The sequence below is a fragment of the Eleutherodactylus coqui genome, chromosome 13 (assembly GCF_035609145.1).
Source record: "Eleutherodactylus coqui strain aEleCoq1 chromosome 13, aEleCoq1.hap1, whole genome shotgun sequence".
Lineage (NCBI taxonomy): Eukaryota > Metazoa > Chordata > Amphibia > Anura > Eleutherodactylidae > Eleutherodactylus > Eleutherodactylus coqui.
The window spans coordinates 60,941,989-60,960,503 of record NC_089849.1 but is presented as its reverse complement, the minus strand read 5'-3'; the positions used below and the strand labels follow the sequence as shown (position 1 = coordinate 60,960,503).

Below are 18,515 nucleotides of genomic sequence, written 5' to 3'. Positions count from 1 at the left end.
CGTAAATCAGATCACTCCACAAAGTGATACTCGACAGTAAATCGATCCTGGTCCGACGCGTTTCGCTCACCAAAGAGCTCTTCAGGGACCCCGATGTACCTCAATATTATATGTATTGGTGACTTTCCAAAACCAATTCCATATTAGCAATACAATAGTTGGTGAAGAAAAGCTCACATGCAGCTTTGATGGTGAGGGTGGAATAATGGCCAATAAACCATATATCCACCTAATGATAAGGGGGATATGGTATTAGCTTATTCTTGCTAAGGTAAATAGCAGCAAGAATTATGTTGTGGAATAAGTAATGTATCTCATTACTCTGCTAGGAGCCCTTGCTTTCTACTACAATGCTCTAATATTTTCTACCTTATGTTCCCTTTGATGCCTATATTTCTGACACGTGCCATTATGCCAGGGTGGGATGTTGTATAAGGAGATGCCAATGCGCATACCCTAATGTCCCAATGTGATGACGTCATCGTACGCTGCTTTCCAGATGGTGGAGCGCGATATACCCGACGAGAAGATGACATTTGAGTGACGCCCCTAGGGAGGCGTGGCTCAATCGGAGAGTGGAGTTTTGTAAATCCTCCCTCATCACTGCAATTTGTGCATGAGGGGTTCTGTTATTGTACCGGAAGGAGTGCAGCATGCTGCGTTATTGAAGATTCTTTTCGCCATTTATTATGGAATCCTTGGACAGAATGTGCTGATGGAAATATGACCAAAGCAAAGCCTAGATTGGGTACAATGCTAATCAGTTCTGGGCTGCGTGTGCGATACCTGCCAATGGAAGAAAGTGTAGAGAACTGCAAAAGAGTGGAAGAAAGTTTCAGAACTTTTCACTTGTGCAGTGAGGAGATTTTAGATTTTTTTTTTTTTAAATCTTAACTCTTATTTATGGATAGCCGTAGTTGTCTGGGGGTTTTACTCATTTCTACTTATTTAAAAAAATTTTTTATCCCCATAGGAGACTTGCATTACGATGGTTTGATGGCTCATACAGTATAAGGCCCAATGGGTGGAAATTCTACAGCGAGATTCCATGCGTGATTTCCGCCATAGGATTTGCATTGGTTTATGCAATCCTATGTAGACAGCCACAATTTTGATTGCGGAAAATCCGGGCGTTAACAAAATAGCGACATGTCCTACTTCTGTGCGAGCCTCGCAGAGGTTCACAAAGAAGCATCACCGCTGGCACGCCAACTCTGCTCATGTGCGGCTGAGCACCAGCCGGCTCATCGCAGAGCAGAGAGAGAAGACGCCTGACGGGTAAGCGGGAGGCCACTGCAGGGGCACGGGTCACATCCCGCTGCATGAATCTCGCAGTCAGAATCCGACCCGGCCATGGGCATGAGACCTTATTCAACCCACAAAGGAACAATACAGAATTATAATTTTTGGGGAAAGTTGGGAGGAAAAAACAGGAAAGAGGGGAAAAAAAAAATATATCAAAAAATGGCCACATCATTAAGAGGTTAAAGCAAGGGGTTCACATATCCGCTGGAACCGCTGTTTGGAGGTTCTGTCACAAATCTGTCATAAAATACTGGAAGAAACAACACTTTCTCCCAGTAAAATGCCGGGCTGCTGAGTGGAAACCGAAAGGACCCCATTATAGTCAGTGCGGTCCATTTGACGCTGTTCGGTTTCATCCTAAAACGGCTCCATTCGGCCAAAGGATTCGCCTTTCCTGCTCCCTAAACGGAGCAGGAAGACTGACCCCCCACCCTCCCCCCACGAATGCGAAAGCAGCCTTGCATCACTTTTAATACATACACACATTTCAACATCTGAGAACTGCATCTACTATTCAAGGCCGAGGAGCGAGAGAAGACGCATTCCCAGGTGGTCGGTGCCAACAAGACGTTTTTGGGACCAAGACAAACTTTTTCAAACAACCTTCAACACAAAGAAAACTTCATTATATAAAACTGCAGTCGACTCAAGTGATTTGCCAGACATTTCCCTTAGCAAGCTCTTCCCAACACCGCAAGGTTATACATCACAATCACAGCCCTATATCTAATCTCACATCTTCAATATGAAAATCCTTGTGCGATTCCATCGGAGAAGAGATCCCCTGTGTGACTGCTTAATTACAAAGTAATCAATGGCAGATCTATAAAACCTTCGGAGGGTTTATGGAGGAGGAATAATCCCAACAGATTAATTAAAAACACATTATCAAGGCCACTAAAGAAAAAATTAAAAAAAAGTCACTTAACCTCTATGACTGCCCTATAAATATCCGCGGGTGCCGGCATAGAAAATCAGTGTCATAGCGTTGCAAGTTTTCCGCCATCATCATTAGGAATGTGAACGTTAATAGAATGTCAAGTATTCATTTTTCAGGCATAACAAGAGCAGCTATGCAATTCCTCACTGTCATCATGGGTGGGGGGAGGTGGTTCGGGAGAGGGGGTTAAAGGGGAGTGGAACGTGTCAAACATTTTTTTATATCTATTAGCCACTAGGTGATAAATGTGATACAATGTAGCAGAGCGTAATAAATCGGTTGAATATCTTGTTTTATTTAGGTACGTCGCCACCACCAACTCACAATGATGACTATTTAAATCGGATACATTAGGCTATACGGCAGCAGTTGTCAACCTTTTAACCACTGGGAATCCTTGGGGAAAAGTCTTCTCTCTGGGAACCCCTATCAATTTAGAGCTGGTCCGGGCAGAGCAGAAAGAGATCACTCAATTCTCGGCAAAGCCGCATTGAATCTACTGCAATATCTGCCTGTACAAGTGTGCCTTTACACGGGTCGGTAGTCCCTCGAAAAGCTGTTTAAACAAGTGATTATGGGCAACTGAAGGCCCCTAACAGGGTACCGAGTGGGAGATCGCTCAGTAGTTGCTGCTAGTCCCGTTTTAGTGAGCTGAAATGGAATGACTACTGAGTTGCTCAATCTCCGAGTGACTGCTGGCAGTGAATGGAGGCGGGCGGCCGGAAGAGATCTCCAGCGCACTCCACCTCCAAATCTGACAGACTGACTATCTCCCCTGTGTAGAAGCATAGGATTGATAGATGCTGCAGCGGCGGTTGGGTACTTACGCACCGAACAGTCCTACTAGATGAGGTGCCCGTACATGTGACTCTTGATGTGGGTTTCACCTTTAGTGTTGCAACAAGCAATCTACACAACGTAATGAACACGCTGTGGATTAGAAAAACAGCAGGTTTTGATTTCCGGGAGGAATTGTTCTGTTGATCTGGATGGAGTTTTCATAACCCTACTGTGGATTTGGAGTGCAGAGTCCACACCATAAATTTGCAGCAAAACCACTGTTGGAACCGGTCGAATTACGTCAAATTTTTAAACTAGATTTCATTTTACTTTTTAGACAAAAAGGCCAAAAACAAATAACTGCCCTCTAGCATGGGGCATGCATAGCTCCATCAGCAGCCCATCATGCACAAGATAGGACTCGCATAAAACTCATGAATAGCTGATATCATGGTGAGACCCACCACAGGGGAATGTAGTATTACACATGACCTATTAAGAGTTTCCCAACATAGGAAGTAATGGGAAATCTCTAGCATTAGCCATAACTTTTTGATTGCTTCAGTCTGACTACTGGGACTCCCACCGATATAGACTGAAGGGACCTCAGCACTAGACTAGGACCCACTCCGCAACACAATAATACTCAGTGTGGGGGAAGACCTATTTAATAAGAATGTGAACCCATGCAATACTTGATTATATTATGTCACACTAAGTCCACCAGAGCGCTTTCCAGCGGCTCTCCACTCTGACCAAGAGAGGGAGACCCATGTCTATATGCTCCTATTAAAAGGGATTTCCCAGGATTCAACCATTGATGAATAGGTCATCCATAGCAGATTGGGGGGTGCTGGATGTCAGACCCAACCAATGATCAGCTGATGTGAAGGAACCACTGTGTTTGTGAGCAGAATTGTTGCATGCTGGAAACACACAGCTCCGTATACCGTGCAGTGGCCTGGAATGGTCTGATGTGTATGGTGGCCTTCAGATTCCTCCTCCGGTTAGCCTTTGCAATCTAATAAGGGTATTCTAAAACGCTTTTCTACTTTGCTTAAGCTTAAACCAACTCCTCAAGAGATCACTTCCTACTGTGCAACTTTGTGTCCTGGATGGGGAAACTTCTTTGCTGCCAGCTCTTGGGACTAGAATCGATACGGAGGATAACAGATAATTCTTCAAGCATTAACTCAGGTCCTCTCCTCTTTACATGCTCTTATTCCCTCCCCATCCTTACCCTCTCCTTCTTATACAACCAATTAAGAGGTAGATATGCTCACATGTTGTAATTCAACTTATGTTGAAAGTATTGAAGGAATCGTCTTACCTAGGTTATTTGGTCGAAAATTTTCAATAAAAACAATTTGTAAAAAAAAAAAAAAGTTTAAAAAAAAAAATTCTTCAAGTACAATACTCGACCTCCAAGTTTCATAGCCTTCAGTTTCAAGGGAGGGGAGTGGGCAGGATGAAGATGCACCAGTTTGGAATATCAGTTGGTGGAAAGGGGGGGGGGGGGGGAGTGGGCAGGATGAAGATGCACCAGTTTGGAATATCAGTTGGTGGAAAGGGGGGGGGGGGGGGGAGTGGGCAGGATGAAGATGCACCAGTTTGGCATTTTATCAGAAGTTGAGGTTTTATTATTGTTATACAAGTTCTATAATGTCATTTCCCACATTCAGGAAACTATATACAGAGTTTAGAAGAGTAGCACGATGACAGTTAATTGGAGTACCTGCCATGTACAAATCTGCATATAGGTTGGCTGTGTTTTTGCTGTTAAAAAAAAAAAAAAAATCAAGAAAAAAAAATCCCTATTCTTTATTAGACACTTTAGAAAAACAGTGGGCATCTGGATTTTGCATATTTCCATATGTACGCCTCAGATTACATCTTCATGCCTCATTAAGCTATTTTTAGCGTCTTTATGAGCGAGTCAAAAAGTATCCGGCAAGTTATGCAACTACTGGAAAATCTATTTTTATTAAGATAACGGTTTATATGAACCTACAGAAGTCACATAATTTAGAAAATAAGATTTGCTGCTCATCTTACAGATTTTGCCATTTTTCTCTTCTCCGTATGAAATAGTTTGAAGATAATTCAGTCCTATGTCTCATTGTTGGGCTTCTGGCTATCTTCTACCCTCGTTAGTGCAATTATGTCTTGGAATGTTTGAGATTTTCCTTTTCATTAAGAAAGCACAAACCCTTACATGGTTAGTTAGCGGTTACCGGCTACAATACATAACTGTGCCAAAATCAGGCCCTTTTATACTAACTTGTTAAAGGGATACCAACTTCATTTTTTGTGCGCTAGTATTCTTTATGGTTTTTTTTTTTTTTTTCTTTTTTTCAAGGATTGTGTAATTAAAAGGGGTTTTCCAGGCAAAAACTATTGATAACCTATCCTCAGGATAGGTCGTCAATAGTTTATTGCATGTGACCTGCCACTCCTGGCGATAAGCTGATTGTAGTCTAGCGGGCCGGATGTGCAGCATAGGAAGTGGCGGCGAAAGTGCCCTAGGCGGCCCAATTCCCATTGAACTCAACAAAGGATGTTGATGCCAGCTAATACACTTTTGTCACTTCCGACTCCAACATTGAGATAAGTGTAATAGCCGCTTCAGCTCCCCTTAATTTCAATGGGACTGCACTGACACTGAGTCGGGCGATCAGCTCATCGGCAGGGATCCTGATTGGCAGAGACTGGTGATTAGACTATTGATAACCTGGTGAGGAGGATAGGTTTTGCTTAAAAAAAAAAAAACCTTTAAAGATCTAGTTCACTTTGGACAATCCATCTTGTTATAAAGATCCCTTGACTATAAATCAGATCCCCATAGGACTATAGATACTGCTGTTTAGACTCCCAGAGATTACTGCAATCTGGAGAGAGACAGGCAGGAAGTGTTGAATTCCCCTGCAGTGCCACCACAGGAAAAGTGAAGCATTACATGGTGCCCATTGAGAGGAATCTGTAATGCAGATGGTGAGGACTCAATGTGCCACTGACTGATTTGACTTTAGGCTACTCCCTTTTAGAGGGATCTTGACCTTGCTGCAGGAAACTTTCAGGTCACTTCCCCAGAAGTAGTCTCAGTACGGAAGCAACTGGCCTGGATGAGTCAAAAGACATCGGAGCACAGTACCAATGGAACAGGCAAGGGCATAGTCCATATAACACGTCAAGGTCAAGTAACGTTCATGCAATAAGGTAACTGGGCAAAAGGTCAGAGCAAGCATTCAGGTAAAGTATAATCCATACAAGAAGCTGAGGTCAGGACAGGCAGAGGTCAGGAAAGCTGAGTAATCAGACAGAAGGTGTAAACAGAGAATGAAACAGAAGATAGATACATATTCTCAAGGAACCCTTTGCCCAGACACCTACCAATGGGGAAGGTGCCTTAAATAATTTGGGAATGACTGGAATAGTATGAGAACAGGAAAGCTACAGTATGTGTGAATGTGGCCCTTTATGTGGTGGGTCAAGCACGTGCCCTACGGACAGAGGCAACAGACAAGGGTATTATGTGATGTCTGGCCTGACCTCGATGCCAGGTTTTCCAAAGTTCCTTGCAGCTGCCTCTGAAGTGGTTAATTGGTTGACATCCCAATTAAGGAATTGTTCTTCACCAATTCCAAATGCCCCAAGGACGTAGTTGAAGGTTAACTTAAAAAATAAAGACTCCTTTAACCAAGTACTTGATCATGGCTTGGTCTTGTATTTGATTTGATCTATTCACTGGTTAAAGGGGTTATAGCAGAATCACAAGTTACCTCCTAGTCTGCCGTGATGTTAGAATGAATGAAGCAATGGCCAAGCAAACAGGCTGAACTACATGGACATTGTCTTCATTCGGCCAAACATAACATACTATGTTAAGCATGCGCAGATGTTTACACGACCATCACTCCACTTAGTCTCCTTCTCACTGCAGGGGGTACAGCAAGTGAGGACATCTGGGGAACGAGGATTCCAGTTCTTGGAATCTGTGGAAGTCCAGGAAGTAAGATCCCCACCAATCAACAAGTCTAAGACTAATTGGAGCCTCGCACGCAACCCCGCATTGACAGGCAGAGAAGGACATGGGATCCCTGTTCTCCGGCCTAGCGGGGGTTTTGGCAGTGAGACTATTTCAGCCGCTGTGGATGGGGGATAACTTGCGATTTCGGTACAATTCCTTTAGTATTCTCTCCGAGTTTTAGTTCTTCACTTGTAGAAATTCATTTGAAATTATAATGTAGAGTATTAGAAAGATGGACTTGATCTTACAAAGTAATCATCTGTTTGAAACGGGCTATGAGAGCTATCCGAGCAGTCCATCACAAGCATGTAAGATCGCTCATGATGATGATAGAGGTTATGTACCCCATTAAACTCTATGCAGCAACTATCTGACAGCCTTTATGTGCGTTTAACATAGGAAACATTGATTAAGTTTCTAGTTCGTTCTCATTCTTACTTGAAGCATATTGTTAAAGGGATATTGCCATTTCAAGTATAACCACAGGATAGGCCACACATGTGGTCCCAGAGGTGGGACCTGCATCCATCTCTACAACAAGGGGTCTCTGACCTTGTCCTGCATTACTTTAACTTGCGGGCTGTAGCCTCCAGGACAAGTTTTACAGAAACAGCCTTGCTCCCTGCCCTATGCAGTTTTCGTATAGCCCATAGAAGTAAATGGGAGTTAAACAGTGTAGCACAGCAAGCTACGCCATTTCCACAACATGCCTAGATATAGGTCAGGAGGTGTATGGTTTCTCAAGGAGAGCACCTAGAGACTTCTAAAGCCATGCAGGCTCCTCTGGGAAATTTATGCAAATGAGAAAAACTAAACAAAGCCTATATACCCCCTAGTGGACGGCAGCATTCCTACAAGTCAATGTCAGACTCTTCAATACACCTTGTAACAATGACTGGGAATATGAGCCAAAGACAATCTTCTCCAGAAGGAAAAGATGAGCCATACACAGACACACAGTTTGGGGAGTTTTGCCCCCCACCAGCGTGCAGTAGGTTGCTGGTTGAGAGGCATTGTTCCATCTTCCCAGATCATCATGCACAGCTTCACTAGGTGCTCTATCCAAGGAGAAACCATACCCTTTCCTGACCTACATCATAGGCCTCTTGCCTAGCCAGCCACTACTGATGAAGGGCACAAACCCTAAAACAGTCAATCTGTACATGGTTACCTTTACCTTCTGCAAAAGACTGGCTTATGTTCCACAGTCATTGCAATAAGGCCCATTAAAGGGTCTGATCTTTGCTTGCAGGAGTGTTGCCTTCCAATAGGTGGTGCTGTAGAGGCGTTTTACCATCTTCCCATTTGCATGCCTAGATATCACATGCTGTCTGTGCTATGCTCTTTGCATAACTCCTATTCACTTCTATGGAAGTTGCAGAATAGTGTAGCGCAGGGTGCTTGTCCGTTTCCAAAATAGTCATCTTTAGGAGCCTGGATGTGGCAGCCAGCGGGATGATATGAGGCAGGTCAAGGGATGATATGAGACAGGTCAAGGTCAAGGGATCAGATGAGAGTAGCCCTTTAAGCCTGTGAATAAGTGCACCACTATGTTCATACCAATATGGTTAAAGGAAGCCTATCAATCACATAAGGCACTTAAACCACTGCCAGCACTACGACTATATGCAGAAATGTACCTCATGTTTCCCTGAAAATCAGGTACACAGTGGCAAAAATTGCAATCTGTACTATGGGCGGCCTTGCAACTTGCACTGGTCTGAGCCATTTAACACCCAGTAATCCACAACCCTTGCCTAATGATTGGAATTTACAGCTCAAATGTTTCGGCAAAAGGAGGGGTTGTGAAGGTACGAGTAGGCAAAAGCCCAGACCAGAACAAGCCGCAAGACCACCCATTGTATAAAACTGCAGCTCCTTTAAGTAACATGCATATCTTCCCGATGGCTACATTATAAGGTATGATCTTACGAGCATAGCACCAGTCTAAAGTTGGCAGAAGATAATGCGCCATATTAAAGGGACACATTTCATTTAGGATGTTTTCCTTTTTTCTCTGCTGTATATAGAAGACCACATAATGGAGGAGGCGCCATCTTTTGTCCCAACCAGTAATAAGACATCTACAAGAAAGAAAAAAAAATCATCCAAGTGGCCATACCCCACATATGTGATGCTCAGACCTCATCTGAGATTTTAGACAATTATGCGTAATCCATTTGCTCAGCTGTTTACGCCACTCATAGCCTTAAAAGGAGAAAGCCATGGAGGCGTGTGGCCACTTTTTGATTCTCTCTGCATCAATATAACAGGTATTGGCCATCTTGCCTAGCAGAACGGGAGTCAGGGGGCTCCCTCTGGGAACCATTCATTGGCATGTCCGCCTTTAAGCTGGCTATACATTGGGAGCTGTCCCACCAAGTACCAGGTTAGTGTAAGATATAGTTAAATATTGAGGTCACAGCTGCTAGCTCATCTATCCTGGTGGCCACGGCACATGCCCTCTTCCTCCTCTGGCGTCCTCTCAGTCCTTGACAATGGCCCAGCAAGCAGAAGCCTGTGTTCTTAATAGGGCCAGTGCACACATTGCTAATGTTTCCCCTGCCAATTATATAGTACCCTTAGCTATATTAACCCCTATGGATGATGCCTGAATTTCTGGTCTTTTGATCCTACCCGCTATTCGGGTACATCCGGATTCTCCAGTTCCTGACCCCAACGTGTTATACTAACCATGCTTCCCTCTGCTGCCTCTTCCAACCTCTGGCCTGTTGTACCACCTTGAACCCCTTCTGCATGTCCTCACGTTTGGTTTGTTCCACATTCTGAAGTTGTGCTGCCTGTCATGACCCAGGATAATCTGACTAAGTGTCCTTCCATACTCTCAGGTACTGCGCCTTGGTCTATAATAGCTTCTGCTACCACATTAATGAGACTATTTTCAGAGTATCGGTCTAAGACTCAGCAGTGGTACCTTCATCTTGACTGGTGGGGTTAAAGGGCGAAGACTAGGGTACCTCAGGTGTCATCTCTGCATTTGGCCCCAAGTCAAACCTGTGTGTGGCACAGCGGATCTGCAATTTCCAGCTCACACACAGTAGGTAGTGGTCTTCACATTGGAAAATTTACATGGGACTCTAAAGTGCTTCATAAGAGTCCATGCAAAAAGCATTCAATTGCTATATCACATAGGGCAATATTATCATCAAGTCCTCTACGATTATCTTCACTGCCAAAGTCTCCGATAAGACTCCTAGAGGACCAATATCAGGTACTTAGAGCCCACCCAGAGCTATATTCATATACTTCTAGAGAACCTTTACAACTACTCGTATACTGGACAGCTATGGTCTGCAGATAGTCTCCGAAACAGTTACGAATAGGTTAAATATCAGCGAAAACACAGTGTTCTTAAAATCAACTGGCTTGCCCTAACCTATTGTATATCACTGACAGTTCAAAAAGTGCTCCTGGTGGAGAGCCAAGGGAAAGCGAATTAATTAGCTGAGATTAATGTCTGGCTGAATCAATATGTTGGGAGCATTTCATAGGCAAATCAATAGAGAGCAACACATGAGCTGGTTAAGAAAATTTATCGCTGGGCGATTGCACTAAAGATGCGCACTCAAGTCAAACTACTCCTTTAGTTACCAACCAACATCTTACACTCGCGGAGCAACTGGTAATGACTAGAGATGAGCGAGCATAATCGCTAAGGGCAAATACTCGAGCGAGTATTGCCTCTTGCGAGTACCTGCCTGCCCGCCTCAAAAGTTTCAGGTGACGGCACGGGGGGGGGGGGGGGGGGGGGTAAGAGCGGGGAGATCTTGCTCTCCCTCTCCTCACCGCTCACCCCCGCCGGCACCCGAATCTTTTGAGACGAGCAGGCAGGTACTCGCAAAAGGCAATACTCGCTCGAGTATTTGCCCTTAGCGAGTACGCTCGCTCATCTCTAGTAATGACATTTAAGTTACCTCTCCAAGTCCAATGTCTTTGTAAGACACTATACATACATCAAAAGGATGACCTATGGGTATATCAAAGTAAAAAAAAAATGAAGGGTAAGGGCTCCCACACACTTGTGTTACTTTAAAGCGAATGTCTATGGGGTTTTCTAATGTTAAAAACGCATCACACAAAAATCGTGAAGCAAGAACTTGCGATGCGTTTAGAACATTAAAAAGTCCCACTAACATTTGCGTTAAAAAAACGAAAGTGTGTGGGAACCCCTTAGGGGCAACTTATCACAAAAAAGTCACTTGCATGTCTAGGTTTAAATCTCTTGTAGCATTTTAAAAACGGTGCATTGTACAATTTGGGGCCAAGTAAAAAAAAAAAAAAAATTTCTGCATTGCTCAACTTTATGGGTCTTTTTTTTTTTTCAATGCCTATGGAAATTGTTGCCTGGACACAAAGAAAGCAAGGCAGATTCTGGAATGGAGTAAAGGCCCATTTACACACAAAGATAATCGTTCAAAAGATAGTTTATGCAAAACAATCGCTCAAAACCAGTTAATGGACACTAATGTCCATTAGCAGCCTATCACCTTCATTGGCATGCAAGTGAGCCTCCGAAATCTGTATGCAGAGAGCAGCAGGTGGTCTGTTCCATGCATTCAGCTCCTTTGTTCTGCCAGGGGGCTGCAAGCTGAATACAATAAAATCAGTGTTCCCGTGGAGAATACAGCACCATGGACAGCAAACACAGCATGCGCTCTCAAGTTCTAGAGAGAAAGGCCGCCTGCAGACGAGCGGGTCGGATCCGGCAGCGAGAATTCTCGCCGCGCGATCTGACCCGAGCGCCTGCAGGGACGAGCGCGTACTCACCCGCGCTTGGCGGCCCCGGCTCTTTCATGTGCCGGCTGCCGCGCAGCCGGCGCATGCGCAGACCGGAGCCGGCGGCCGGGTGAGTGCGTGCCCCGCAGAAAATTAGGACATGCCGCGGTTTGTTTGCCGCGCGAGATTTTGCGCAGCCAAACCACGGCCATCTGCATAGGAGTGCGTATTTTAATGCACTCCTATGCAAACTTTTAGCGGCGGAAATCCCGCGGGAAATCCCGTGGCGGGATTTCCGCTCGTGTGCAGGCGGCCAAAGAAGGTGAATAAAAACCAATGACAAAAACAATGACTCTTCCACAAAGCCCATTAATAAATATATATCACATCACATCCAAAGGAGGCCAAGGCAAGTACGAGAAGAGTAGCTTCACTCATCTTTATAGTTTGGTGGCAGAGCTCACGTCTGATCATAAGCCTGCTGATGGGCGCAGTGTCATATGAACTTACTTTCCTCTGGGGCTAAATTTCAACATACACATGCATGCTCTGAATCAGGAGAGGGCATGAAGGGGGCATTTACAGGGGCGAGAAAGTCCTGCGAGTTCTGACGGATGCACTATGGATGGAACGTGCCCAAGTAAAGAACCCATTATTTTCAAAGGGTTTCTACACATGGGCAATTTTTCTCTCTAAAACTCTAACAAAAAAAAATTACATCCCCCTCACATACCATGCGTTTCCCGCCACTCCCCCTTTTACATTTTGGAACATGCAAGATTTCACGTGTGTAGAAAAATCACAGGTTCAGCTATGCCTAATCTGCTGCCAGACACCTCTAGCAGCGGTGACTTATCTCCCAGAGAACCAAGGGAGCAGGCATGTGAAATGCAAACACAAATCCTTCTCGCCCCCGACATCTGCCATCGGAGGCCATATACACATTAGGCGGTTAGCCAATCCTGACAATATTGGTAGGTTTGGCCAACATTAAGTTAATTTGTACGGATGTTTTAAAATGACAATGAAAACAAAGGCACAATTAGGGCAAATGGGAAGCAGACAAGAGAAACTACTACAGTCACGAGTAGCTAGAAAGCTAGACTGCAATACCCGATATCACACCGACTCTCCTCCTGGCGTTGGTCCACCAAATGTTTACAAACTAATGATACATGATAAGAGACTACAAGATTAGCGCATAATCTTCTCTTAGCAAGATACGAGCTTCTACAGGTTCCTTCACAGCGGCCGACTGTCATCAGCACAAGAGCGAGAGTCGTTCCAAGTGAATGGAGGTGGAGCAGCCGGGGATCTTTCCAGTTACCAACCTCCATTGGTAGGAATCCCTCACTAAACACAACGACTGACCATTGAACGATTTCTCGCTCAGAACACTGCGAATTCCCTTGTTTACACAGGCGGTCAGTCGTCCGTGATCACTCCCACTTTTGATTTGCTGCATGAAATATTGCAGAAATTAGTGTTTGAGACCAGGCCGTGACTTCCTGCTGAAAGAGAGGGAGAGAGCGCTGCTTTATCACAGGCTGGACTTAAGGCTCATTAACACACAAGATAATCGTGAGTAAATGTGTGCATCTTTCACTTTTCTGCCGAACAATGATTTTCAGTTTGGCATGAAATCCATCATTCGGCAGAACAGCTAATAAGAGGGACCGCATGCTGTGTTCTGCCCAGGGAGGGTTGATTTTGTTGTCTCGGCTGTCAGCCCGATGGCAAAACAAAGGTAATGTATTCAGAGAACAGTGGGTGGTCTGTTCCCTGAATACGGATCCCGGCGTCTCACACGCTACTAATTGGTACTAATAGGCATTAGTACCAAGTATTAGTTTATACAAAATGATCGGTCAAAAGCCATCTTTTCAGCGATCATCCTTGAGTTTATATGCACCTTTAGTCACTCTAGTGGCTGCTGTTCAGATCATTTAAAGGCCCACTTACACGCAACGACTGTCATTTAAACAAACAAGCTAACGACTTTTTTGCTTTCAAATACTGAGCGTTTACATGTAAAGCTAACCGTGTGAAGTCCTCGCCATTTCCCTCATTAGCCAATTAGACACTGTATATGTTGTTTGCTCCGGTGGGGTGTGTTTATGCAAAGAATCTCTAGCACAAGGTTTTTCATTAGTGCAAAGAAAAAGCCATCATCTAGCGCCGCGCGAGTCCTCATGTTTAGCTGGGCAAACAATCACCCTTCCCCCAAGTCGTTTGCAAGGAAAATGACAAGCAAACCAATAGTGCACAACGGCTTGGCGTTTACACGAAACGATTACCGATCAAAATTGCTCGTTTAAACTAATTCTGAGCGAAAATCATTGTGTGTAAATGAGCCTTAAGTTGCATTTACACGCAACAATTGTCATTAAAAATTAAAGAAAATGCACCATAATAGTTACGTCTAACTGCGGGCCATCGTGCACCTATCGTTTGTTGCTCAGTTTCAGCTTACATTAAAAAAAAAAAAAAGTCGACAGCGGCTCGCGCACTTCTCTGCTCGAGGCTACACATAGAATGTGAGCACCGAGCGATTCTCAGCGATGATCCTCCCGTCTAAACATTCTGCGCGAACAACTAGCGTGACATCACCCACCCGCTCCAATGAGAATCAGCTGGTGTAAAAGGGGCATAAGTGAATTTATGGTAACTGTAAGGCAAGTTTCACATTGCAGTTTTGCAAAATCAGCCCTATGTAACACAGACCCTGGATGGCACAATAGGGTGAGGAGACCTCTACGGTCTCTGCCAGTCTTTATACACTGGAGAAAACAGCGCTGCGATTGCTGCATGGAGAACAGAACCCAGGATGGAACCGAGCGCCAGTTTCACACAACAATCAGGCACCAGCCTTACTTTTGACAAGTTTGTATGGAAATTCATACTAAGTTGTTCCCCTCCCCCTCCCCCCCCCTTCATATTTTGTTACACTCAGACATTTCTTCATTCCCTTTCCTTTCCCATATCAGCTCATCCGATATACGACTACCCAATAGACTCATTTTAAAAGGGTTCTCCCATTATACATAATAATGGAATATGCTAGAACTGTCCGGACCCCCGCTGATCCTTAGAATGAAGGGGCTGCTATATCCTTCCAATAGAAGAACAGGAAGACATGGGCTGTCCCAAGATTAAAAACTAAGTGTCCGATTGGTGAAGGTCCGACCAATCAGAAGAACAAGGGTCTTGTACTGCCCATATGAATGGAGGAGGGTTTAAACATTGGCGCTGCCATTGCATTTACCTCTGACGGAGATTGCCAGGCATTGTTCTTGGCTTGTCTTCAGCAGTCCCATAGTGATGAATGTAGCTACAGTGCGATGCTCAAACACTGTTCTTACCATCAATGGGGGTCCCAGCGGTTAGACTCCCACCGATCAGACATACCCGCTATGCTGTGGAGAGGGGACAAGTCCTGGGCTTCACAGATACAGCTGGAATGTTACCAGGGCCGTTTAGATACCTAAATAAGTGCTAGAAGCGGTTGCTATGACCACGGGAACTTTTTGTTAGCACTGAAATTTATGCATAGCGCTCACATCAGGAGGAACACCTCAAATATCAGCTGATGATCTAATGTGGAGGGATGTCAGATTTCAGCACGCCTGATCCTTAGTTTGTATTAGAGATAAGCCGCTATCAGAGGAGAGGTGAGCTGATGGCTTATTCCCCCTCCCAATGAAACAGACACAGGCCGAGGGGATTGGTTCTATCCTGGGGTCCTGTGTTCCAGTAAAGACTCAAGAGCCGTCATAGAGTTAAACAGTGCAACATTGTAACCTTAGTGATAGTGTAACAGTCAGAGAACACATTGTGGAACTTCTAGATTACTAATGCAGCACAGCAGATATTCTTTAACCCCTTCCCAGCAGGTGTATTCTGCAGACTAAAAGTTTATTCACCTCCTGGGTGAAAACATACATCGGTTGGGGTCCCATCGGTTTTTACTTTGACCTTGGGTGTGAATAGAGGAGTGGGCACACCCTCAAACATACTGCAAGACTTATAAAGTTGCTAAACTTTTAAAGGAGTTCTTCAACATTTCAAATAAGGCAAGGGGATTGTGTAAGAGACGCCACAAACATTACACCCCTTGTGAAGCTGCCTCTAGTCCATCACTGCATCTGCAGCGGTCATGTGATTGATGACTATGACAGCCACCATACAATGTATAGACTGGCGTGACGGTCCAGAGACCGCACTGCTGTGTGGAAGACTCACAACACAGACAACTTGCCGTTACTGCAGAAATCCCCAAGTGGTCCACATATGTAATGTCCCCTCCCTCACAGCCATGTTGTATGTGCTATACAAGGTTTCCATTTATTAACCCTTAAGGCCTCATGCCCACGGCAAAATAACATTTAAAATCCGCAGCATTTCTCCCGCAGCGTGATCCGCGCCCCATAGGGATGCATTGGACACCCGCAGGGTAAATACCTGCGGATGTCATTTTCCCCTGAGGCGCGGATTGCGTGTGCGGGAAATCCCCCGCAGCATGCTCCATTTTCTGCGGGTCTCCCGCAGGCTTCTATTGAAGCCTATGGAAGCCGTCCGGATCCGCGGCACACCCACAGCTGAATTCCTGCTCTCCGGCGCGGGAGTTCACAAAAAAAAGTGCACGGCGCATAAGCACATCCGCCGGGCTGAAGAAAGAAGATCCGGCCGCGATAGAGGGCAGATCTGCAGCGTCCGGACAGGTAGGTAATTCTTCTTTTCAGGCCTTATGTCCGCGGGAAAAGAGGGACCCCCTGCGGGATTCTGCATGAAGAATCTGCGGCGGGCCTGATTTTCCCCGTGGACATGAGGCCTAAAGGGCTTCCCCAGGTCTTTTACTATGGATGACGTATCCTCAGGATAGGTGATCCCCAGGATCCGCCCTCGGTGTGAAGAGTGCTGGAAGCAGACAGCACTGTCAACATTGCAGAGGCCAGGTTTTGGCACTACATGCACAGTTCTTATTGAATGGGAGCTGTACCTGCAGTACCAAATCGGGCCACTACAATACGGATAGCGCTATCTGCTACCACTACTGTCTGCAGAGGTGGACCCCGATCAATCATCTATTTATCTCGAAGATAGGTCATCAATAGAAACTTCATTTATGGCGCTGGAGGGAGGCGGGTGCCCTGAAACTCCTAATAGTCCTTCAAAAGCGACCCACCACTATGAGATATAGCGTGCAGAAGTATTAACCCCCCATTGTAGATAGCACAGTGAGTCCTGCCAGCACAATGCTACATACAACCCATATACATGTAGGCAGTGCCCGGCCGCAGCAGGTGCCACGCACATCCATACATGTAGGCAGTGCCTGGCCGCAGCAGGTGCCACGCACATCCATACATGTAGGCAGTGCCTGGCCGCAGCAGGTGCCACGCACATCCATACATGTAGGCAGTGCCCGGCCGCAGCAGGTGCCACGCACATCCATACATGTAGGCAGTGCCCGGCCGCAGCAGGTGCCAGGCACATCCATACATGTAGGCAGTGCCCGGCCGCAGCAGGTGCCAGGCACATCCATACATGTAGGCAGTGCCCGGCCGCAGCAGGTGCCAGGCACATCCATACATGTAGGCAGTGCCCGGCCGCAGCAGGTGCCACGCACATCCATACATGTAGGCAGTGCCCGGCAGCAGCAGGTGCCACATCCATACATGTAGGCAGTGCCCGGCAGCAGCAGGTGCCACATCCATACATGTAGGCAGTGCCCGGCTGCAGCAGGTGCCACACACATGCATACATGTAGGCAGTGCCCGGCAGCAGCAGGTGCCACATACATACATATAGGCAGTGCCCGGCAGCAGGTGCCATATATATACATTCAGGCAGTGCCCGGCAGCAGCAGGTGCCACATACATACATATAGGCAGTGCCCGGCAGCAGGTGCCATATATACACATTCAGGCAGTGCCCGGCAGCAGCAGGTGCCACATACATACATATAGGCAGTGCCCGGCAGCAGGTGCCATATGTACACATTCAGGCAGTGCCCGGCAGCAGGTGCCATATGTACACATTCAGGCAGTGCCCGGCAGCAGCAGGTACCACGTATATACATTCTAGCAGTGCCCGGCAAAAGCAGGTGCCATACACATACATACGTGTAGGCAGTGCCCGGCAGCAGGTGCCACACATACACATCCAGCCCCGGACGCCCCGCTGCAGGCAGCAGTAACTCACGCGTTGCCCACGTAGATCCGGGGGAAGACCTCGTTGAAGTGCTGGGAGGGGAGGCTGTAGAAGCCGCCATCGTTGGCCAGCAGCTCATTGAGAGCCTGCACGGAGATCTCATAGTCCGACATGGCGCGGCCTGTGACCCGCCCTGAGCACGTGGGCCGCCTGTGAACGAGCCGGCTCCGTGCGGGGAACGGGGGGAGGCAGCGGCTGCCTGAGCGCCGGAAGCTGCTGCTCGTAACCCCTGCGCTGCCGGGGACACGGCACTAGTCTCCAGCGAGGGGGGCCCGGCGCACGGCAGCGCAGGGGCTTCCTTCAGTGCCAGCAGGGTGGAGCCCTCAGAGGGAAGGTGAACGAATCCCGCTGACTATAATGGGGGCCGCCCGGCTGCTGGGCTGAAGAAGAAGCGCTGCCTGCACCTTCACTTCCCGTAGTTTCTGTCCCAGAATGTCCAGCCGGAGGTTCTGCACAGACCTGAGGCCGCCATGTTGTGGCCGCCAGCCCAGCATGACACGGCGTACGCGCGTA

General features: G+C 46.4%; 1 protein-coding gene across 1 annotated transcript in view; it reads right to left on the bottom strand.

The window, feature by feature from the left end:
* DUSP3 (dual specificity phosphatase 3) overlaps positions 1-18,124 on the bottom strand; it is a 57,938-nt gene extending 39,814 nt beyond the window's left edge. The window contains exon 1 of the mRNA XM_066587610.1: positions 17,994-18,124. Coding sequence (XP_066443707.1) covers positions 17,994-18,115 — 122 coding nt within the window. The 5' untranslated portion in view covers positions 18,116-18,124. The remainder of the gene's footprint in view (positions 1-17,993) is intronic.
* Positions 18,125-18,515: the final 391 nt, after the last annotated feature.